The sequence below is a fragment of the Panthera tigris genome, chromosome A2, assembly GCF_018350195.1.
Source record: "Panthera tigris isolate Pti1 chromosome A2, P.tigris_Pti1_mat1.1, whole genome shotgun sequence".
Taxonomy (NCBI): domain Eukaryota; kingdom Metazoa; phylum Chordata; class Mammalia; order Carnivora; family Felidae; genus Panthera; species Panthera tigris.
In genome coordinates this window covers 15,905,777-15,930,189 of record NC_056661.1, presented here as the reverse complement: position 1 = coordinate 15,930,189, position 24,413 = coordinate 15,905,777, and the positions used below count along the sequence as shown (strand labels likewise).

Below are 24,413 nucleotides of genomic sequence, written 5' to 3'. Positions count from 1 at the left end.
CTTCCTTCCTTCCTTCCTTCCTTCCTTCCTCCCTCCCTCCCTCCCTCTCTCTCTCCCTTTCTTTCTTCTTTCTTTCTTTCTTTCTTTCTTTCTTTCTTTCTTTCTTTCTAAATCCAAGTTAGTTAACATATAGTGTAATAATGACTTCAGGAGTAGAATTTAGTGATTCGTCACCTACATATAACCCAGTGCTCATCCCAACAAGTGCCCTCCTTAGTACCCATCATCCATTTAGCCCATCCCCCCCCCAGCTCCCCTCTAGCAACCCTCAGTTTGTTTTCTGTAGTTAAGAATCTCTTATGGTTTGCCTCCTTCTCTGTTTTTATTTTATTTTATTTTTTTGCTTCCCTGCCCCTATGTTCATCTGTTGTGTTTCCTAAATTCCACATGAGTGAAATCGTACGATATTTGTCTTTGACTTATTTCGCTTAGCATAAGATAATCTAGTTCCATCCCCATTGTCGTTGTGTGTGTTTTTCTCTGGGGTCATCTGTTTCTGCAGAGAAGAATCATCCAATCTCCCGCCTGGGAGACTACTGCCTGACTACAGAGTGTTTGAAGCTGGGGCTGAGGAAGGGTGCTGACGTTCTCGGTATTTGGCACAAGGTTCATTTGGAAAGTCTGGGGCTGTGTGACAATATTGTAAAGTTCTTCCTCGAAGATGTGTGGCTTCAAGAGGCCCTGGTTTTATGAAATGACTCACTTCTGAGAATTTGGAGAGAGGCCATATTGTCTCCTAAAGCAACTCAAGATTGGTCTGGTTGGTTTTGTTGTTGTTGTTTTGTTTTGTTTTGTTTTGTTTACCAGACCCGAAAATTTCTTATGTAAGACAGGAGTCAATTTCTGGAGTTCCCATAATGAATGAACACAAAGGTCTCTGGGTGTCAGATCACCCCTTGAGTTCTGATTATCATCCTTCTTCAAAAGGCTTTTCTACTGGCCACACCCATTGTTTCTGGCAGGTAACAAGGCATGCTTAGTGTGCCCTCTCCCTCGTCAAGGTCAAAAGTCATATTTCAAGTATAACCCCTCCCACTACCATTCCAGGTGCATTCCTTCTCTTATCTTGTATTCCTTGCTCTAGAGGGAAAGAGTGAAGTAGATTGGCCAGAACCCACATGGCAGAGGGAATATAATGTTCCAGCCTCCTTCCAGATTATTCCAATGGATCCCTGACCTTTCACCTAGCGTTTACCAGCATTTGGTCCACATCTGTCTTAGTCCAATCAGCAAACTCTTCGAATCTTCGCCACTGAGTTCAATATTGCTGACGAGCACGCGTATCCAGAAATTTAGCCCAAGCCAAAACGCCGTTCTGCCTACTTTTATCACTCCCAAAACCCAAACCCAGATCTTTGATAACTGCACAATTAAATGCAACAATTTCTGTCATTTCTTCTGGAATTTTCCTCCCTACTCTGACTCTGCATTTTATCTTCTGGCCCATGTGAAATTAAACTCCTACTTACTAGGTGCACGACCGTGAGGAGGGGGCCGTGAGGCGAACGGTTAGCTCTCTCATGTTCAGGAAAAATGGCTTCCTGCGGGGAGAGAGGCGCAGGAGGCAGCGTGCCAGAAGGTGATGGAAGATGGGGCGTTCCCGGGTCCTCTACATCCTACCAGATATCCCCGTTCCTGCACGTTCTCAGTCTGTCCCGGTTCATGCTCTAATATTCACATGTGCTTTTTGGCCAGTGTGTGCATTCGGCTCACGTTATAATTAAGACACCTGCCGGTTTAGGCTCTGATTGGTTTCCAACAGCTTTAACTCGGCAGCTGTCAAGCAATAAAGAGGATTTTTTTTTCCCAACATGGTCACAGAAAGGCTCTAAGTTTTACTCTGACTTGAAGATGAAAATTTCAGTATTTGGGTTCCTCCCCCCTCCCCCCCCGCCTTGATTTAAGTTGCTTGGCACCTTCAGAGGCATCCGTCCCACCCTCTGGGTCTGCCAGGCCTCCCCCTCTGTAGACTGGTGAATAACAGCATCTTCCTGCCACCCACCATCCACTGCTGGCCAGGCTCTGCTGTCACCAGTGGACGACGAATTGTTTCATCACCGGGTCACCTGGGCTACCACCTTCCCACTCGGGAACGTGAGGCCTGAGCCTCACCCCCGTGGGAGTCTGACGCCTGCAACCTGCTCTCACTTCCACATCAGTTAATCTTGGTTTATAAACAACCCCAGCTTCAGCTAAGACTGGCTGCGTGGGCGTGGTCTGGACAGCGCCTGGAATGGAAGAAGGAAGGGCCACCCGAGCTCAGGAGGTCATGCAGCCTCTCTCTAGGCCACGGCCATTACAGGGTCGACACCTTACACCCATCTCTGTGTGTCTTCATTTGAGTTTTCAAATTCCAAGGGGCCTAGCTCTCGTCAGGCTAAGGTCAGTCGCCCTTGGCTCAAACAAGTCAAGGGGACCTGGGAGGGGCCTGGTGCTGGTCACTGGTGGGGATCATCATGAGCCAGGCAGCCCCACGCCCCACCCCGCATCGTGTCTGGAGCAGTGTCACTCCCCATTGCCGACAGGGCACGTTCAAACCTGTGGCTTTAAGGTTCTTAATTCAGGTCTCAAAGTGTCCTTGCTTCCAGACCCTTCACTTCTAATCTTCCCAATTTCTCCATTCCACACCTACTGCTAGTCTCTGCTCCCCGAACATTCTCCCCCATCCCAAGGCTGCCCTGCATAGCCCCTTTCCACAGCTCTCCTCAGAGGTATAGCTTCCCGCCTTTAAGACCCGGCCTCCTGCCTCCTTCTCCAGGAAGTCTTCCCGGAATGCTTACTTAACATCCCATTTTTGTCTTTTTTTTGCCAGCTTCCTTTCCTGTGCTATATATCGTCTCCTTGTGTCACTCGGGGTCCCTATGGGACATAACTGACACACTCAAATTGGGCACTTTGAGGCGAGTTTAATAAAGGGGCCAACCAAGGTGAGAGCAGGATGAAGGGGCACAGCAGCCCCCTGATGCGTAGCAGCTGGGTTTGTTAGCGGCCCTGAAGGGGTGAGGGGTGGGCGAAGCAGAGTGGAGAGGCCCACCGCAGTCGGGGTGCTCCCGGCCCCCGGTGCTGCCTCAGGAAGGGCTGGGGGAATACACACTGATCCTACTCTCCCCCTTTCTTCCAACCTCCTCCAGGAGCTCGCCACGGGCTCCATCCCGAGAGCAAGAGAGAATCCTGGCGGCATCCGTGCAGGGCAGCTGTTCAGGGGCAGGGCAGGGTGGAGAAGGGCAGAGAGCGGATCCGAGCGCCTTGGCCAGGATGTCCTAGATATACACTCTTTGATTAGATCAAGTGTCACCTTGTGGCCAGCAACCAAGGTTTGGTTTTACCTTTCCCTTCGCTGCCCCTCCCCCCCCGCCAACCCTCATAAAGACCAGGACGGTTGTAAGTGTTAAGTCATCAGCAAGTGTGACCAGCTGGGGTTTGACAGATGAACAGCCTCCCGATTGCGTAACACAGGACGGGCTCATTCGCACTTGGCCTGGGTCAGAGGAGTTCTCGTTCCGGTTGCCAGGCTTCCGAGTCCGGATGGGGTCACACACACTGGCAGCCGGGGCGTCTGTATATTAAAAGGTCCCCCGCGGGCACTAACGAGTCTGTCTATTTCCACCACCCGACCGGACGCCCACCTCCCCACCCCGTTCTCCTTTATTCACGCGTGTTTTCAGACCCCCCCCCCCCCCCCCGTTGCTTTGGGCTTGGGCATGGGCCTCTGGAATAAGATTTGAATTTTGGTTTAGGAGGAGGTCGTGGAATTTCATAGGTCTTGAGCTATAACCAGTTTACCAAAATCCCACATCACCAAACTAGGAATTGGCCCAGATGATAATAAATCCAACCTGTTTCCCGCCTTCCATTGCGCCTTCTTGGGCACGGCGTCGCAGGATCCCTGGGGATAAAAATGGCATCCCCTCAAGTTTTGCGACACAGCCGGACCACACCGGATACAGGCAAGCTTGAGTGTCTTGCTGTGACCTCAAAACCTCCCCTCCCAGCTACCACGTGGGCTGGCTGCCTGAGGGACCCCTGGGCCCTGGTGTGGGCGAGTGCCCTCTAGCGTCCACGTTTCACGTTGCAACTGTGACCGAAGCCGGTGTCCGCAGGTCAGGCATGAGCTTCCGCCTGTTGGGGTCAATTTTCCAGGACCTCAAACTAAGCCAGGAAAAATCTCGCCCCGTCTGAAAATGGAGAGGCTTCGCTCAGGGCCAAAAGTCTAGACCGCAAGAGGAAGCTCTTCTTCTGATGGCATAGGACAGTGGCCAGCGGACTAGCTCCCCCTTGGCCGATCAGAGCCTGCGCACAACGCCTCTTTAACCGGGGCGACTCGTATCGAGCTCCCAGGGGAGGCTAGTGGCATCGTTCTCGCCAGGCTTGAGGTGAGAGACAAGCGCCCACCTGCCATTTCCTTCCCGCCCAGGGCACATGGCACCCGCAGTTTTCTACAAAGGACCCCTTTTCAAATACCTCCCTCTTTTCATCAATGCACTCATGTTCCCAATATAGATGAGGTGGTCTCCAGAGTCAGAAAACCTGTTTTTAAAGTTTTAAACTTCCTGTGGAAGTTCTGCTTATAGTCTACTTTGGAATACAGAACCTATGGGCTTGACCACAGACTTACGGTCTGTGCTTATTGTTCATAAGCAAAAGAGCTCAGCTGCGTTCCAGTGAAACTTTATTTGTAGAGTGGGCCATGGGCCGTTTTCGGCTCGTGGGTCCTAATTCCCAGATCCCTAGAAGAGATCAGTAGATGGAGAAAGATGACCGTAACTATACTGGGGATTTAAACTGGGCAGGAGTGGAAGAAAACCCGAATGAAGTTGCTGAAAGCCCACGGCCATGAAAGACGGGAACCGGGTTTGTTAAGAACCAGACTTTAGAATTTTCATTCTGGAATTTGAAGAAACCCTCAGAAACTCAAGCTGGGAAAGGATCATCTTTATTATTATTTTTTAATTTTTTTATTTATTTTTGAGAGAGAGAGAGACAGAGCACGAACGGGGGAGGGGCAGAGAGAGAGGGAGACACAGAATCCGAAGCAGGGTCTGGGCTCCGTGCTGTCAGCACAGAGCTCAATGCGGGCCTCGAACCCGTGAACCGTGAGGTGGTGACCTGGGCTGAAGTCAGATGCTTAACCGACTGAGCCACCCAGGCACCCCAAGGATCATCTTTTTTAAACTAGCAGAGTGTGGGGCACCTGGGTGGTTCAGTCGGTTAAGCATCCCACTCTTGGTTTCGACTCAGGTCGAACTCAAGGTTTGTGAGTTCAAGCCCCGCATCGGGCACGATGCTGAAATTGAGGAGGCTGCCTGGGATTCTTTCTCTCTCTGCCCTTCCCCTGATCCTGCTTTCTCTCTGTCTCAAAATACACAAATAAACTTAAAAAAAAAAAAAAAAAACTAGCAGACTGTGATGCTCAATGGAGAGAAGGAGGAGCAAGGAGTCAAAGCTGAGGCCTGTTCAAGGCCACCTTCCATTGTCTGGGCGACTCCTAGGCTTGCCACAGCGGGCTCTCTGTAGTGCCCTTTTGTGCCTTTGTGCCTTCTGACACATTGACCCACCTGCCTGGACACCACTCTCACGTCCACCCTTGGCTTCACCAGAAAGTTGTTCACAAACATGTTCAAATATGCGGCCGATGCGTTATCCCCGAAGCCTTAACTGAGTGTGCCCGGCTGGCTTCCAACATCCAGCATCTACATCGTGTTGCCTGGGAGCTCTCCCCCCAGCTGGAAAAAAGCATCTGCCAGAGCCAGTCAGGCCGGGAGTGCTGGGGAATTAACATCCCCTGGGAGCAGCCATCAGCCAGTGACTGACAGGGCAGAATATAAATACCCCGACTCCCCCCTCCAGCGGGATAGCCGAGTAGGAGTTACCCTGTGGCCACGGGTCTTCCAGTGGTTTGGCGCTTCAGTCACCCCCCCCCCCCCAGCAGAAGGTACTTCAAAATGAACCCTCTGCTAGCACACTCCCCTTCCTGTCTTCCTTCCCCGCTCCCCACCGGAATTCCCAGCACTTTCCAAATAAACTCTTTGCTCTCAAATCATCGCTCAGGAACTGCTCTTGGGGGAACCCCACCGAAGCAGAAGGTGACTTTCCGTGCACACTTGGCTTCATGTCACCCTTCCGCTTTCTGTTACAGGAGAAATACCCACCATGTTCCATTATCACCATTGGATTCAGATGGGTGTCTTCCACTGAACGGTGAGTGAGTTTCCTAGAAGTGGGTCTTATTCGTCTTTACAGCCCCTGGTATTTTCCCTGATCTGTCACTCAGTGTTGAAGATGAGTGTTAGCTGGCTCCCGGAAGCTTGATGTGTTAAGTGGAATAGATACAAAGAGACAAGGTGGCAGGGGTGAAAAATTCAGGGATTCCTGGTTGTCTCAGTTGATTAAGCATCCAACTTCGGCTCAGGTCACGATCTCATGGTTTGTGGGTTCGAGCCCCACGTCAGTCTCTCTGCTGTCGGCATGGAGCCTGCTTTGGGTCCTCTGAACCCCTCTCTCTCTGTCCTCCCCTTCCCTCTCTGTCTCTCTCTGTCTCTCAAAAGTAAATAAACCTTAACAAATTAAAAATTCAGTATTTCAAAGACTGGTGGCCCTATTGGGCAACGCAGGTTGAGAACGTTTCTATCGCCGTAGTTAGTTCTGCTGGACAGTGTTGGGGCTGGGGGGCCACATGGAGCATGCTGGGCCCATGATTTGGTTCTGTGCGGTCCCGTGTAGGTCACAGGGCTCCTAAAAGCTCTCAGGGGTCTGGGGATATGAACCAACACCTATATTCCGCACCTGTGCTTACCTAAGGACAGATGTCACTTCACAATGCGAGAGGAAACCCTGTGATGTGTAGTTAGGTCTTCACATGATTGCTCTTTATAGTACATTCTGGCTGAACCACAAAAGAGATCAAAGGTACTTCAAAGTTCCCAATGCCCTCGTGGCTGGTGGAATGGATACCACATCTGAAGAGCAGCCTAGCTTTTCTCCTTCTTCTTCTTCTTCTTCTTCTTCTTCTTCTTCTTCTAAATATATAATTCTAAAGGTTTGTGTCTATCTTTCATTGGTAATGTGGTTCCACGGTCCACAAGCCAAAAGGCACAAGCGGTTTCGGAGGAAAGTCACGCTTGTGTTCTGCACTCACATTTCTTCCCAAAGACACCCAAGGCTACCCCTGCTTCCTTTCCCATCCTTTAAGAGATGGGCAGCCCACCCGAGCCCAGCAAATAATCCGCATGTGTCTCTCCTTCTTTCTTTCTCTCTTTCTTTCTTTCTTTCTTTGTCTTTCCTTTTTGACATATGATACATTCTGTTTGGTCTTTGCTTTCTTGTTTTCAATCAGTCTTCTATTGCTCCTGGTGCTTTGACTCCTCTGTCATGGTGCCTCTTGGCCAAATTCCTCTCTGGGTTCTTCTGGCCCCTCTCTTATTAGCCATTGATCTCGCTTTGCCTCGCACGTACCCTTGTCTTCTCACCCACGTCCCTGCATGATTCTGGGGTCTTTACTCCATCCTGTATCACTGGATTTATCTTCCTAATGCGCCACGAGGATTGTTCTTCTCCCCTGCTCTAAACCCTTCAGTAGCTCCCTTTGTCTTCCCAGAAAAGCCCAAGATGCTTTGCCTGAAATCCATGGCCCCTTGCCACCTTCCCACCCTGCCCTACAGTCCACGTGAGTTTGTGCCCTCCCCCCTCACCTTTGTATTGGGCATTCTGTTGGCTTCGGCTATCTCCCCCATATCCCCTCCCTTTCCAAATCCTGTCCTTTTTTCAAAGACCTGCTCAAAAGCCACTTCCCCTGTGAAGTCTTTCTGCCTCAGATTCCAGCTAGAAATGGTCTCTCCCTCCCCGGCCCAGGCAGAGCCCTGAGTGCGTTCCTCTTCGTTCTGGAGTCATCTGTCTCTGTCTCACACCCCTTACCAGATGGAAGGGTTCACAGGTCAGGGATTGTTTGTCTCACACACTTTTTTCATCCTTCACTTAACCGAAAGCAATGTTAGTGCATCCTGTCCACATCACCTTAAGCACAGTTGTTGGACGAACGGTGAGCTTGGTGTTTGAGAGGACAGTGTCTGCGTATTGCAGGGCTCTGAGAAGTTTCTACCAGCAGGGCCTTTATTCTCTACACTGAACATATCAAATCACAATTCTTCTGTTGAGTCGCTCATGGGAAATTTGGTCATTCGGTGTACACAGGAAATCCATTCACTATTAAGAATACTCAGGGCAGGAGTGGAGGGGCGCCCGGCTGGCTCAGTCGGTAGAACGTGCGACTGGATCTCAGGGTTGTGAGTGCAAATCCCGCGTTAGGTGTGGGGATTACTTAAAAATAAAATCTTAAAAAAAAAATAAAAAGAGGGAAGAAGGCTATCTGGGTGACTCAGTCGGTTAAGTTTCTGACTCTTGGTTTTGGCTCAAGCCGTGATCTCATGGTTCGTGAGTTTGAGCCCCGCGTTGGGCTCTGTGCTGCCAGTGAGGAGCCTGCGTCGGAGTTTCTCTCTCTTAAAATAAATAAATAAACTTCAAAGAAAAAAGAATACTCGGAACAAAGGTGACGTGCCATTATGCTGCCGGAGAATACATATACATAAGCTAAAAAAAGAAGGAAAAGCCTTTTCATCAAGCAAGGAGAGAGCTAGGCACATTAAAAGTATTGCGACTGATTTATTGTATTTTGTGAAATACGTTTCATTTATGCAACAGCTGGCTAAAGTTAAGGTTTAAACTATAAAATGATTTACCTGCTCATAGCTGCATATAGTGACTAGCTAACACTTGGGTACATCACACTGGATGTAACTCTTCCGAGAACCGAGCAAACTTCTGTGTGGACGGCAAATGAACTGACTAACTAGTGACCCCCGTTAGTGCCTGCTGACCCCATTGTGTATACACTTTAATGTCTTTACAAGTTTCGGCATCGAGCTAGAAGTTCAAAGGGCTGGCGTTCAGGTCAACGCGATGGACTTAATGTGTTTCCTTCATCTGCCCGGCGCCTCCGCTTTAGGTAATTTTCCGCATCTGGCCTAAAAGACAAACGAGAGCTCCTGTTCCCCCGTTGATGGGGAGCCACAGCTGGCTCGGTCTGATTTCTCGCTGGGAAGGAACGGGATGTATTTGCCCAGGTTGGTGGCCACGTGCCTGCGGAAGAAGTGTCTGAGGTGCTCCCGGAACCTCTCCCCGACGAAAGCGTAGATGACGGGGTTAACGCAGCAGTGCGTGTAGGCGATCACCTCTGTCACCTGCATGGCCACATCGAGCCATTTGCTCTGCTCACAACTGACCTCAAAGAAGATCGTTTGGAAAGCAGAGAGAAGGAGGACCAGGTTGTAGGGGGTCCAGAACATGAAAAAGACCACCATGATGACAAAAATGAGCCGGATGGCCTTGTACTTGGTTTTATTGGGGCATCTCAGCAGTGTCCTAACAATTCCAGCGTAGCAGACGGCCATGATGAGCAGAGGCAGGGCCAGACTGAGGATGTTCATGCTCAGAGCATGGAAACGCTTCCAGTTATCCTCTTGGCCTCCTGGATAAAGAGGCAAACAGATGTACTGTTCAGCATCATTTTGGGACTGATGGAAGACAAATTCAGGGAGGGCTGCTATCCCTGCCAGGCCCCAGGTGAGGACGCTCATGATGATACCAAAAGTGACGGTCCGGGTCCGCAGGGCGAACACGGCGTGGACGACGGCCAGGTACCGGTCTATGGTCAGCAGGATGATGAAGAAAATCTCGCTGTACAAGCCCATGTAATAAAGCCCGGAGAGGAGCTTACACATGAAGTGGCCGAACACCCACTCGTTCCACCTGCTGTAGTGAATCCAGAACAGCAGAGTGAACAGGAAGAGCAAGTCAGAAATGGCCAAGTTGAGCAGGAAGATGTTGGTCATGATCCGGAGCCTCCTGTATTTTGTGAGGATCACCACCACCATCGCGTTGCCCAGCAGACCAACCACGAACACCAGGGAATACAGTGGGGGCAAGAGGCGGGACCCCAGCTCCTTGACGTTGATTTTTTCACATGGCAGCGAGAACTCATAGTCGAACAGTGTGGTCCTGACAGACGCATCCGCTGTCACCGTCTCAGTTCCGGCCATCAAAGCCTCCATTGTCCCTATGATAGAAAGACAACGACGACGACGACGACGACGACAAACAAAAACAAAAACAAAAAACAACCCCACAATTAGGTACGGTCACCCTTGGCGAGACACGCCCATTGATTTCTCCATTTACCCACAAAACCACATACGATTAAACAACCTAGATACAACCTAGATGCTTCAATGATCTTTAGCGCATGTTTAGAAGTACGTCCGGGATGCTGTGCGGGGAGGCGTCAGGCACGAAAGATGTGAAGTTTTGGAAGTCAGCGCGATTCACAAAGGGAAAAGAAACAGAAAGGTGGTGGATGGGGTGAAGAAAGAAGGCATTCATTTCCGCAAGCGTTTGAAGAAACACAAAACAGGAAAAAGCAGGCTGGAGAGTGATAACAATAATACTATACTGATTATTGTTGCCATATCTTTTCAGGCATTTTGAATTTTATGTTTTACAGTTTATATACGACTTTTGAAATCATCTCGCCTGTTTCAAAACCAAATGGTTGCAATCATAGTGATTGTTATTATTACAAATAACTACCCCTCTCTGTGGCCCCTTCACAATGCGCCGTTCATCAGAGCCGATGGGGAAACTCTCAACCTCGAAGCAGTTTCGTAATTCCTCTAACAAGTAAATATAAAAGTTCAGGCTAGATTTTCAGTTTCATTGTCCAGTTTTCTCCTCACTAGATTCAAAAACAAAAAAATCACTAAGTTTAACTTTTGGGGCACCTGGGTGACTCAGTTGGCTGGGCGTCCGACTTTGACTTAGGTCACGATCTCGAGGTCCATGAGTTCGAGCCCCGCGTTGGGCTCTGTGCTGACCGCTCAGAGCCTGGAGCCTGCTTCGGGTTCTGTGTGCCCTCTCTCTGCCCCTCCCCTGCTCATGCTCTGTCTCTCAATGATATATAAGTGTCAAAAAAGTGTTTTTAACAAAAAATAAAATAAAATAAATACACAGTAAAAAAACCTGTTTAACTTTGAAAGACTTCACCATTGTAGTTATTACCAACTATTATAGCGATTACGGTCATAAGCAATAAACAAAGGCTGCTTCCCTTTTCCTGCTTCTCATAATGCTGAGATAATCCAGTCATATGCCAACAGCAGACCCCCTAGAGTCCCTGCTTCATAAAGTCCCTGCCGAGTAGGAGGGTGGTCCTGGGTAGTCAAAGCGAGATTGGACACAGGCAGGAGGCATCCCTGGCCGTTCCTGCCACCAGCTGTAGGACTTGGGGGCGAGAGCTGAACTTCGAGCCTCATTGACTCATCCCACACATAAGAATCATGATACCACTTGAAGTCATGTTCAGGATCAAGTAAGATCAAAAAAGCTGTAAACTTGGTGGAAGCAGAACCAAAAGAAAGGCAATGAGAAGATGTTTCATATCAACGTAGGAAGAAATAGGGTCTCTTAGATAGAACTTAATCTATTTTCATGGCTCTGTCCTAGGGCAGCTCTCTGATAAGTAACACACTCAGGCTTTTAGGTGGAAAACGGCACTGAAAAACAGCCGATTGTATGATCTTTTCAGCATTCTTACCCCTAATGGCACAATCCACAGCCTCTGAGGAAAAAAAATACCCATTATTTTGTCCATCACGCATTTATAATCATAGAGAGCATGCCTGTAAACTTTAATGCCTAAAAATAGCAAAAAATAAACAGTCACTTGCTCCCAAGAGCAAAAATATTATTGGAGCCTCTACTTAATATTTCTATTATCTTTCCTTTTCTCTGAGGCTGATCTAAAAACAAGTCAAATTAAAAACAAAAAAATTCACTGGGGTTTTGTTCAACTCGATGATCGTAACTTTAATTTGTGTGTCACTTTCAACATGACCACGATCAGACTGTAGAATCTTTTGGGGGTTCTGGGGTGCAAGGCACAGGGAAGAATGCAGGTTCTCTGGAGTCAGAAGCCAAGTCCTTTGACGACTAATTACATGGGGTCAGAGATATGAAAACTGAAATGGTTTTCATCTGTCTCCATCGTCCAGAGCAAAATGAATATTTAGGTCTGACATCGTCAAGAGGTTGGAATTAGGCTTTCAAAAATGTCTTTTTGGGGGCACCTGGGTGGCTCAGTAGGTTGAGCATCCGACTCTTGATTTCAGCTCAGGTCATGATCTCAGGGTCGTGGGATCGAGCCCCATGTCTGGCTCAACGCTGGGTGTGGATCTTACTTAAGGTTCTCCCTCTCTCCCTTTCCCTCTGCCCCTCCCCTGCTTGCGCTCTGTCTCTCAAAATAAATAAAGAAAGAAACATTTTTTAAAAAAGGTCTTTTTGCATTTTGGGGAAGGATGATACGGTAACAGCCAACAGGCAGCAAAACGGTAAAGAAAAGCAAAAACACAAAAGTAAAAACCACCCCAGATTTCACCACTATGAGCATTTCTTGACGCAGACATGCACGCATGGGTGCAAGTTTTACCAAAAACTGCATTCCTGCTACCTTAGCTGGTTCTCTAAAACTGCTCACAGGGCACCTCAGCCACGCAACGCAAATGAAGTTCCTTCAGTCTCCAAAAACGATTTGGATCTTACCAGCTTTCCCCTGGGCAGCAGGAAAAAGGATTCACAAATTGCAGTCCAGAGTGGTTTAAACTTAGCGTGACCCATTCGTTTGAAGGACGGCTTTAGTTTTTCTTATCCTGTTTACGTTGCCAGCTTATTAATTTTGGTTTCTCATCTCCTCTCATTGGGCCTTTCGAAGATGGCAGTGGAGATATGAGGGAGGGGCCTGCATGGGGGGAGTGGGAAGAAGGTGCCCTGGTCTTCTGTCAGTCCTAGTCACGTGGCTGGTGTCTGCTGAGGAAGGGCCACCTGGTCCCGACCCTGAACTTTCTGCTGGCACCTGCTGTTTTGTGGCTCATGGCCTCACGATCCATTCATTCTCAATCATCCCTGGGCATAGTGACCTCTGCAGCCCTGGCTGGAGTGGGGGGCCCTCTGTGGCTGCCACATCATCAGGCTTCTGGCACCTTCTCCTGAACTGACAGGCACTGAGCAGACACACTGCTCCTTGACTCCGTGTCCGTGCCATGGACAAACCCAGGGACACTCGAGGGTACAGATGAAATGATTTTTTCCCCTGACCACCAGCTTAACTGTGCCAGCCACCCATGTGAATAAGAAAGCGACGTGCAGAGAGGAGGCTCTGCGAGGGCCCCCTCCCCAATTTATCAAACAGCCCTTCACACCCTCTAACTCTGGTCAAAGCCTGGATGGGGGAGATAGGAACCCCCGAGCGCGACTGCTTCCTTCGGTGACCTTGGACTCTTCCTCTCACAATTCCCGGAGTCAGAAGGAGAGGAGCCCTTCCCCTGCCCCCCTCATCTAGAATTAGAGACTCTTCTTTAGAAAATATATTGACGTTTGGAATGTCAAAAAAAAAAAAAAAGTAGGGGCACCTGGGTGGCTCAGTCAGTTGAGCCTCTGACTTCAGCCCGAGTCATGATCTCGCCGTTTGTGAGTTCGAGCCCCACATCAGGCTCTCTGCTGTCAGCTCCGTGCTTTGGAACCTCTGTTCCCCTTTCTCTCTGCCCCTCCCTCGCTTGCACTCTCTCTCAAAAATAAATAAACATAAAAAAAAAAAAAGTAAATGATGTCACTCTAACAATGCTGGTAAGGTTGGGGCAAGCCGAGAACAATAAGACATCGCTGATGTAATGTAACTTGGTTCAGTAAGTTTTTGAAATGTTATAAACAACGAGAATCAACAAGGTACACGTGGCTTTGAGCCAGCGGTTCTACTCGGAGGAATTTACCCCAAGGGGAAGAAATCCAACAAATCAAATCACAAGGTACAGATGTTCGTTGTGGCCTCGTTTCGTAACAGAAAGAAACAAGAGAAATGGAAACTGTTGAAAGGTTTGACACATGAAGGAGATTTTGAACAGATCGTAGTCCACTGATGCAATAGATTATTCTACAGTCACTAAAACTAGTTCTGGAGACCAGGTGGAATCACCAACAAGCGGTCGTGGGAAACGAAGAGAATATAAAGTGCGTGTAGTAAGACCGCGACATCGTGAAACTGTATGCATATAAAAAGCAATGAGCAAATAATGAAAATAGTTGTAGAAGGGGTGGGGGGGGAACGGTAATTTTTAAAAACTTTTTAAATGCTCATTTATTTTTGAGAGAGAGACAGAGCACGAACAGTGGAGGGGCAGAGAGAGAGGGAGACACAGAATCCGAAGCAGGCTCCGGGTTCCGAGCTGTCAGCGCAGAGCCCGACACGGGGCTCGAACTCACCTTAAGATCGTGACCTGAACCGAAGTCGGATGCTTAACCGACTGAGCCACCCAGGCGTCCCAGGTAAGTTTTAAAGTTGTAAGATGTGGAAGTGTCTAAATTCCCTTTTCAATTACACTGTCACTAACGGCGGATGCCTTCTTCTAGCAAGGACAGCTGGAAGATTTGGCAAACACGCTTTCTCAAGGTAAGTGGGTTGAAAACGTGGGCAAATTATAAGCTGAAGCACGTACTCATCAGCACCTGAAACTACAACCTGAGATCTAAGAAACTTGACGTGGAAGTCACATGAGGTAGAGTATTTGAATTTTGTTTTAAAGATCTTAATGTTTGGTTTTCCTCTTTGAGCTTGGGTGGAGTTAACCTACAACCACCAGACTGGGGGGAAGGGAGATTTTTCTTAGAAATTTCTTTAGGGGCTACCCGGGTGGCTTAGACGGTTGAGCAGCCGACTCTTGATTTCAGATCAGGTCATGATCTCCCGGCTCGTGAGTTGGAGCCCTGCATCAGGCTCTCTGCTGTCAGCCAGGAGCCTGCTTGGGATCCTTTTTCTCTCTCTCCCTCTCTTTCTCTCTCTGTCCCTCCTCCACTCTCTCTCTCTCTCAAAAATAAATAAACATTAAAAAAAAAAGTCTATGATAATTGAACCTTCCTTAGGCCAAACATTTCACATAGTTTGCTTGATCTCACAACTTTGCAAGGTAGGTTTTCCCATCCCCACTTTATAGATGAGCAAACAGAGGCTTGGCAAAGCTTGGTCAGTTGCCTGAGGCTATTCTGTGCACAACAGAACTGGGACTTGATCCTGTGCCCTTTTGCTCTAAAACCCACGCTATTATCGCATTGGGGTTCCGTTCAGTGAGGACATCCACATCCCAGATGTCATGAATGTTTGTATATATCTTAGTATCTTTGCGGTTCAACATTTCATACATACGCATCTGTAACCCACTGCGAATTTAGTCTGATATGTGGCACGAAGTGCCATCTATTTTCCTTCTCTGTAAATGGGTGAATAACCACCCTCGCCTCCTCAGGCTTCAAACATCACCTTTGTCACATATTCTTCAATATTCCTGATTCTATTTGCATGCATTCCACTAAACCATCGGACCTAAGCCGGAAAAAGATAAAAACAGGAGACTTTCTGAATACGTGTGGTCTTGAAGGGATAAGAAAATGAACATTTCGGGGCGCCTGGGTGGCTCAGTCGGTTAAGCGTCCGACTTCGGCTCAGGTCACGATCTCACGGTTCTGTGGGTTCGAGCCCCGCGTCGGGCTCTGCGCTGACAGCTCAGAGCCCGGAGCCTGCTTCGGATTCTGTGTCTCCCTCTCAGAGAAATTCCCTAATTTACGATCACACAGAGAGCAAACGGCTAAGTTGGGACTTGATCCCCAGTGTTCTTGACTCAAAGAAACCTGGGCTCTCTATAGCCTCACCTGCCCGTCAGCATTCTGCCCACAGGACGGGGACCTTTGGCGTGATGGCGGACTCCTTTCTCTGTTTGGGCATCACCTCCTCACTGTGGGTGTCTACTGTATGTGGACGTCATGACTCTCCACAATATTAGAGCTACAGTCTATGGCAGCCAAAGCCAGAGATATACCCTGAGCTAATCGTTTGCAATGTTTCTCGGACTTGTCTGAATGCTTTTTTTGCTTTTAAGATTTATTTATTTTGGAGAGAGAGAGAGCGCAAGCAGGGAAGGGGCGGGGGTGGGGGGAGACAGAAGATCCGAAGCAGGCTCTGCGCTGACAGCACAGAGCCCGATGCCGGGCTCGGACTCGCAAGCTGTGAGATCATGACCTGAGCCCAAGTCAGAAGCTCAACCGAACTGAGCCCCCCCAGGCACCCCCTGAATGCTTTTAGAAGTAAAGGCCAATGAGTTCTTGTCGGCTGGGTGAAAAAAGATACGGCTAATTTAAGGCCCGTTTTGTAGGGGCGCCTGGGTGGCTCAGTTGGTTAAACATCCGGCTTTTGATTTTGGCTCAGGTGAGATCGAGCCTGCCTCGGGCTCTGCACGGGCAGCGTGGAGCCGGCTGGGGATTCTCTTCTCTATCCCTCTCCCTCTGCCCCTCCCCCCGCCACGCACGCCCGCGCACGCTCCTCTGTCTCAAAATAAATAAATACACATTTTTTGAAAAAAATCCATTTTGGAGGTGCCTGGGTGGCTCAGTCGGTTAAGCGTCCGACTTCAGCTCAGGTCACGATCTCACGGTCCGTGAGTTCGAGCCCCACGTCGGGCTCTGGGCTGACGGCTGGGAGCCTGGAGCCTGCTTCCGATTCTGTGTCTCCCTCTCTCTCTCTGCCCCTCCCCCGTTCATGCTCTGTCTCTCTCTGTCTCAAAAATAAATAAGCGTTAAAAAAAAACATTTTTTTTTTTTAAATCCATTTTGTAATGAAACTTCACTGCAGGGGAAATCTGCTATGCGTACTGATGAAGAGTGCCGATCCTTGACAGCAGGGGGAGTTTGCTTAAAACCAGGAACGGCCGGTAGAAGGCCGCAGGCCGAATGATTACGTCAGTTTAGTAAAGTCACCACTCTGGCTTGTGGGTGTGTAAGTGCTTTGTCTCTTTAGCTCTCTCTCAAAAAAAAAAAAAAAAAAAAAAATCAGAGTTCAGAAGAACAAGGAGGACGCAGCACAAGAGACTCAGAAGGAGTGGACGGTGAGGTAGGAACCAAACCAGGAGAGCTGGTGTCCCAGAAGCCAAGCAAAGAATGTATTCCGTGGACTGAGGAGTGAGGTGAGGATTATCTGAACTAACACGTTCGAGAGCATCTAGAACACTGGCCCAGCGTGTATATTAATACACGCCTAGAACTGTATATGAACACTCCTCCCCTCCCCCCGTTGACCTTTGTTTTTCAAGTTCTTGGGCCCTTCCAAAATGTCTAAGATCTTGTCCAAGGTAGTAAAATATGACTTCAGAAGAGCAAATATTTCTTCCATCTGAACAGAAATGCTTCTCTTTCCACAAATATCTGGTCTGTGGTCCATTACCCAAGGTTCTAGAAAACTTACAATGATTGGTATCCAATGGTTTCAACCAGACATTTCAGCCTTCGTTAACATCTTTAGTTATACTAAATGAGGACTTTGAATTTCTACGAATAAGTTTGGACCTCAACCAAATTAAATAACCTAATGGGAACGCCGGATTATATTAATCCATTTACTTACTGACAGAGAGGTATCAGAGGTCAGATTATCTCTCACAAAGGTGACAGGTAGGGGATAGAGACAGAGACCGATGATTGATAGATAGATAGATAGAAAATAGATTAATTCCTGGCAAATTATGGAACCAGGAATCAGGAGAGTTCTACTGGGCACTTAATTCTGCCCACCTTGGGGATGCCAAGAAATCATCACTTCCCATAATCTGCAGACAGCTTCCATTAACTTAATCTAAATTTACATGACAAAAGTTGTTTTTTTTACAAGAGTAACATTTTTATTTCAAATGTCATGATATTTATGACTGAGTAGGTAATAGACACAATCATATGGTTCAAAACCTAACACTATGAGAAGATACACAACAAAAAGTCTTGGGCGCCTGGGTGGCTCAGTCGGTTAAGCATCCGACTTCAGCTCAGGTCACGATCTCGCGGTCCGTGAGTTCGAGCCCCACGTCGGGCTCTGGGCTGATGGCCCAGAGCCTGGAGCCTGCTTCCGACTCTGTGTCTCCCTCTCTCTCTCTGCCCCTCCCCCGTTCATGCTCTGTCTCTCTCTGTCTCAAAAATAAGTAAATGTTAAAAAAAATTAAAAAAAAAAAAAGTCTCATCCTACAGCACATCCCCATGTGTCTCTTCCCCGTCAAGAACTGTGAAGGGTCTAAGATCTTACCCTACCTGTAGGCTAACAAGTAAGCCTGCCACTTCCTCGAGGATACCAGCAGAAGGCACGTGCCCATTAGATAAAGGACACAGGATGTATTGCTCGTGGCACAGCAGACACGTGAACTTGAAGTTCACGGTTCTCCCTGCCCCCAAGTCGCACGGGGGCCACGTACAGCAGATTTGCCTCACAGCCGAGGAATCTGAGTCCAGGAACCTCCAATCGTTCATACGGGGCTGACAACAAGCCTGCCCAGTCTTTGCCCAGGAGGGAAACATTATTTGAATTTCACCAGATAGCAAACAAAACTCTTTGTCTGCCCTGGCGAGAGATGTTCTGTCTTCCGAGGCCGTTTCTACAAAACATCCTTGAAAAGGTAATCTACAACAAACACTGCCGGGCCTCGGCTCCGAAGACACGCAGAAAATTGCGCCCCAACACCCCCCGCTCAACCGTGTGGGTAACTGCTCTTCCTTCCCAGGGCTTCCATACACAAGTGTAAGCAGGTAGATATTTTCTAATCTTACCCTGTTGGCTGCATAAAAGCAGAACACTACATTCATCATCACGCACCTCGCTTTTTTCACTTAGCAGTGGAAGGTTTTCTTTGTTCCTGCTGCAGAGAATCCATTGCGTGGATATACCAGTTTATTTAGCCAGTCTCCTATCAACAGAGACGCTTTGCTGTTTCAAACAAGGCTGCCTGTTGCTGATCTTAGGCAGGAAGTTTTGGGTTTGGTTTTGTTTTCAAAGCCCATCACATGCTAACCTTATGGTCAGCTAGAATGACAGGTTAGCATGTGATGGGATTTTAAAGTGGTCTGAGACTACATCCAGAGCCCTGTGCTAGGTCCCAGGCAAGACACTGAATGTGAACATTGCCCAAACTGGAATGCAGTGGAGAAGAAACCCTACCTGGTAAAGATGAGTTGAAGGAGTCAGAGGTATCCATCCACCTAGGAGAAAAGACACTTTGGGTAGGAAAGAGAGCGAGATACTGGTGTGTAGATAAGAACCTAAATGTGATTCACCATCAACCACAGGAGGTCGTTCCAAGAGGCAAAGTCAAACACCACATAAGAAAGAGCTTGAGGGGCGCCCGGGGTGGCTCAGTTGGTCAAGTGTCCAACTTCGGCTCACGTCGTGATCTCACAGGCCATGTGTTCAAGCCCCGAGTCGGCTCTGTGCTGACAGCTCAGAGCCTGGAGCCTGCTTCGGGTTCTGTGTCTCCCTCTCTCTCTCTGCCCTTCCCCTGCTCACGCTCTCTCTCTCTCTCTCTCTTTCTCTCTCTTTCAAAAAAATAAACATCCAAAAAATGTTTAAAAAAAGAAACAAAGAGCTTGAGTGGGATCATCCCAAATGACATGTGAGGTACTGAGCAAACTTTAACTAGAGACACCTAAGCAGAGGGTGGGGGGGCTGCCTGATAGGGACATTATGGGAGGGGATTTCCACAGAGAGAAGAAGTTGGCTACGGCAATTGTTCTCAGCCCTGGCTGCTCTTGGCAAACGCTGGGGAGATTTTGCAATCCCAATGCCAGGCTGTACCCCTGAATAGTTAAATCAGAATTTCTGGAGGTAGGACCCAGGCCACAGTGATTCCTTTTTCTTTTCTTTTTTTTACGTAGGCTTCGCATTCAGTGCGGAGCCCAAAGCGGGGCTTGAACTCGAGAACCCTGAGATCAAGACCTGAGCCGAGATCAAGAGTCAGACACTTAACTGACTGAGCCACGCAGACGCTCCTGGGCCACCCTGATTCTTACGGCTCCCCTACTCTTAGGGGACATGAAATCTCTCCTGAATTTTATGAACCTGTTTTCTGTCCCTGAGTTACATACCCTCCAACCTCCTCGAGCTGAGACAAGAAGCAAAATAAAGAATGTCAACGCTGTGACACAGCGACGCTGAGAGCAAACTCAATTTTAGTCTGTATTAATAGATCACCCAGAAGAAAGGAAATCCACATACCTGATTCTCCATCGACGTCTCTACCCAGCTGCCCCTTCATTTATTCGTCCAATTACCTCTCCAACTGCTACTTGGATCGCTTCCCACTATACAGTGAAGCCAGGCCTCCCAACCTTTCACTTTTTTTTTTTTTTTTTTAATTTTTTACAGAGAACCTGGAATAGTCAAAAGAATTATCTGGTGCGGTGCTACCCAACAGAACTCTTCTGCAATGATGGACATGTTCTGGGTCTGTGTTGTCCAACGAGGCACCCCTCGCCCAATGGCTGTTGAGCGCTCGAAATGTGGCTGACTTTTTCATTTTATTTAAATTTTTTTTTTAACGTTTATTTATTTTTGAGACAGAGAGAGACAGAGCATGAACGGGGGAGGGGCAGAGAGAGGGGGAGACACAGAATCGGAAGCAGGCTCCAGGCTCCGAGCCATCAGCCCAGAGCCCGACGCGGGGCTCAAACTCACGGACCGCGAGATCGTGACCTGGGCTGAAGTCGGACGCTCAACCGACTGAGCCACCCAGGTGCCCCTTCATTTTATTTAAATTTAGTGAATTTAAATTGAAGTCACCGCATGTGCAAGTCGTCACCAGAGTGGACAGTGCAGAACTAGCGACTGGTCAGTGTGCCCGTAGAACTCCTGACAAGTGACAGCTGCTTACTGAACACTTCCGGACTGAATCGAATAATTTTCGCCCTGCCTCTCACTGTTCAGACTACACATTTGAAATATGATGTTCTGTCGCAGGTACCCCGTGTTAAGAGGGTTAATGTCAATCTGGAGTACAGGACAGGCTAGGGTGAGAAAGGTCCAGAAACATCAGCCGTGGCTGACAGAACTCAGAATGTTTTGTATGAAAAATAAGAGGCTTCAAATCCTCAGATTAATTTTAGTCTTTGTTTCTTTGTTTGTTGTTTGTTTTTGTTTTTGTTTTTGCCAGTATTTGTCTTTGGTCTGGACCCAAGTTTTCTAATCTTTTTTTTTTTAAGATTCTTTTTAAGTTTATTTATTTTGAGAGAGATTGAGAGACAGAGAGAGAGAGAGAGAGAATCCCAAGCAGGTTCCACACTGTCAGCACAGAGCCCAAGGTTGGCTTGAATGCACAAAGCATGAGATCATGACCTGAGCAAAACCAAGAGTGAGAAGCTCAACGGACTGAACCCCCCAGGCGTCCTCTAATCTTTTGTACGAAAGGCTTGGATCAGGCAATGTTTTAGGTCCCTTTGAGATGGACTGACGTGATAGCTTTTCCTGCAGAAGAGGGAGTAGACTCCCAGAGCGCAGAAACTTGATGGCATTGGAGGAGACTACACTCAGGCCCAGCTGGGGAAGGACATGTGGGAACTACCAGGTTGTGTGGGAACAGAACGGGCTGCCTGGTGAGCCAGGAAGCTCCCTCCCCGGAAACACACACAAGAACCTCTCAGCGCTGTGTTTTAGGGCAGCACAAGGACTTCCCCAACTGCTGATCACTATCATTAGTTACTAGAGCAAAGGCTACACTCTGTGCTGGAGTGTGGTCAGTTCATTTTAAGTGACTTGGTTTTATCCACCTGCCAAGTGATTTGGGATATTCTTTTTTATTTAATTTTTTTTTTTTTTTTACATTTATTGATTTTTGAGAGAGAGCACAAGCAGGGGAGGGGCAGAGAGAGAAGGAGACAGGATCCGAAGCAGGCTCCAGGCGCCGAGCCGTCAGCACCGAGCCGGATGCGGGGCTCGAACTCACAGACTACGAGATCGTGACCCGAGCCGAAGTCGGACGCTTAATCGACTGAGCCACCCGGGCGCCCCAGTGATTTTGGATATTCTTACCAACTTTCTTGCCCAAAGATTAGATTGACTCTTTATATTTCAACATGGGGTGTTTCAAGTGTGGTTGAATTTTAATTGCATTGCAGGTTGATCTGTCATTTAGTTGAAAGAGATGATTATGAGGAGTATGTTTTCATAGGGAAGGCATGACTGTGTAGTCAAAGTAGCATGGTTGGGGTAAAACCACGTAAAACGGAGAAAGAACCTCTGCCCCAGATCTCCTTTCTAGGTACCATATCACACTTTTGTATAGTTTCTGTATTCTGATATTTTTTTTTAACATTTCTTCAATTTTGAGAGACTGGGAGAGACAGGGTGTGAGTGGGGGAGGGGTAGCGAGAGGAGGAGACACGAAATGTGAGGCAGGCTCCAGGCTCGTGAGCTGTCCACACGGAGCCTGTCGCAGGGCTTGAACTCATGAGCCATGAGATTGCGACCTGAGCCAACGTCAACCGCTCAACCGACTGAGCCACCCAGGTGACCCTCTGTATTCTGACATTTTAAATGTTATATCTTGCACCCTGTTCCATGTGGCTAGTAATTATTTGAAAATATAATTTGTAGGGGCCCCTGGGTGGCTCAGTCGGTTAAGCGTCCGACTTCAGCTCAGATCATGGTCTCGTGGTTCGTGAGCTTGAGCCCCATATCGGGCTCTCTGCCATCAGCGTGGAGCCCGCTTCAGATCCTCTGCCTCCCTCTCTCTCTCTCTCTGTCCCTCACCTGCTTGTCCTCTCTCTCTCTCTCAAAAATAAATAAACATTAAAAAAATTTTTAAATAAAGGAAATATAACTTGAAAAGACACCAACATATTGTATAGATATTCATGGCTATTTAATCATTGTCTTATTGGTGTGCGATTAAGTTGTTCCAGATTTACGCTTTTATAAATAATACTTAATAAACATCTTTGTATTTTTTAAAATTATTTCCCTAGAGTAGGTTTCCCAAAGCACAATTTCTACCTGTTTTCTAAGTCTCTTGATGCGTTTTGTCAAATTGCTTCCAGAAAGTGTTCAGCGATGTATATATTCTGGGCAGTAGTAGGCGATGGCTCTAGTCTCAGCAAGCATCCATCAACACCAAGAAGACAGAAAAGAAAAAAAAAATTGGCCACGTATATGGGCAAAAGAGACGTCGTTATTGTGTAACTAATATTGGTTTAATTACTGAGCATTTTTTAAAACTGTAATTGGTAATCATCCATATTTCCTTTTCTGTGAATTATCTGGCGGTGCCCTTTACCCATTTTATGCTGGGTATGTCTGCTTTTTTCTTGTTGAGTCATACAATTCTTGCCCCAAGAGAAATAACTCAGCCTACCTGGTTCAATGTAATCATCACCACCGTCTGAAAAGAGCTACAAATACCCCTATCACTTCCGTGTACCAAAGTCCCCATACTCCCATCACCCTCCCTCTAAACACCGGTCAAACAACTGTTAACTTCCACCCTCATGAATCCAAGGTTTCCCAAAAGATTAGGAGGGATTTCTACCTCTATCCTCTAGGACAGGTCTAGGAAAAACAAACAGTCGACCTTGTAGATCCAGACACGAAGACCAAATCATTCGATTCACTGATTCATCATCATAGCCTGACTTAGGGTGGATTTTCAATGAACACTTAAAATACACATGTATATATACAACTGCACTATGTAGATGTATCTACACACATATATGCAAGTTCTGTTTTCACGGACTGTTTCTTACGAAGTCAACATCGATACACGCAAAATGGCTAACTTGGAGTGGTCATGTCCTCAGTAGTTGAGGATTTATGAAGGCACGGAGAACACACGACGGGCCCAGCCGTGGGCATGCTGACTGATGAGGTACAAAAGGCCAAGTGTGGATGACTGGGAGAGGCAAGGGTATCACAGCATGGGTGGGGGAAAGAAGGAAAGTGGGAGAAAGCAAGAAGAAAATGGACATGTGTCACAACAAACCCTCCTACTTTGGCCCCATACCACCTACTAAATCACCCTCTCCTCTGCCTCCGCAATCCCAGAGCGCTCTGGAGAGGCACTGCTTGCCCTGCCTGGACCCCTCTCTCCATCTCCTTGTTCCTGGAAACCTGACGGTCTACCCGGAAATCACTTTTAAGCGAGCGACTTCTATCGCAATGTAGTAAGTTCTTGCCCGGAAGAGAACAGAAAGAAGGCAAATGGTACCTGTTACTTTAGCAAAGTCCTTTATGCCCCCGGGGACAGCTTAGGTCTTGCCACGCACGAAATGGAGAAGCCGTCTGATCAGAGGCATTGGGAAGGTAGGACACAAGACGGCTTCCCCTTTTAAACAGGCTCGCTGCTCTGCAAGTTTTCAGAAAGTTATCAAGTTCAGTACAGTTCTTCTTTTCTGCTGCTGGAATTACATACTAAACCCTCAGTTGAGTAATCTTTGAGATGAACACTGCTGACGTTCAGCAGCCGTTT

General features: G+C 47.8%; 1 protein-coding gene and 1 long non-coding RNA gene across 7 annotated transcripts; one reads left to right on the top strand and one right to left on the bottom strand.

Moving 5' to 3' along the window:
* Positions 1–4,098: 4,098 nt before the first annotated feature.
* LOC122236638 lies at positions 4,099–14,855 on the top strand. Its single transcript, XR_006214763.1, has 3 exons — positions 4,099–4,373; positions 6,137–6,198; positions 14,506–14,855. It is a non-coding gene; the product is annotated as an uncharacterized LOC122236638 (long non-coding RNA).
* LOC102949814 (C-C chemokine receptor type 3) lies at positions 8,652–24,321 on the bottom strand. 6 transcript variants are annotated; one of them, XM_042978764.1, is made up of 5 exons: positions 24,153–24,321; positions 23,475–23,837; positions 22,943–23,033; positions 19,118–19,158; positions 8,652–10,108 (listed from the first exon to the last, which is right to left on the bottom strand). In XM_042978764.1, exons 4-5 carry the CDS (start codon positions 19,152–19,154, stop codon positions 9,018–9,020), a joined length of 1,128 nt encoding a protein of 375 aa, XP_042834698.1. In that variant the 5' UTR covers positions 19,155–19,158; positions 22,943–23,033; positions 23,475–23,837; positions 24,153–24,321; the 3' UTR covers positions 8,652–9,017. The 6 variants fall into 6 exon arrangements, with proteins under 6 accessions (XP_042834698.1, XP_007088475.1, XP_042834699.1 ...); XM_007088413.3 differs by lacking the exon at positions 23,475–23,837; XM_042978765.1 differs by lacking the exons at positions 19,118–19,158; positions 23,475–23,837.
* Positions 24,322–24,413: the final 92 nt, after the last annotated feature.

Bases quoted from the DNA above. Each gene is read 5' to 3' on its own strand.
- LOC102949814 (XM_042978764.1), bottom strand. From the start codon at position 19,154: ATGGATACCTCTGACTCCTTCAACTCATCTTTACCAG. The intron at 10,109-19,117 runs GTAGGGTTTCTT...TTTCTATCATAG, and splicing joins CTTCAACTCATCTTTACCAG to GGACAATGGAGGCTTTGATG.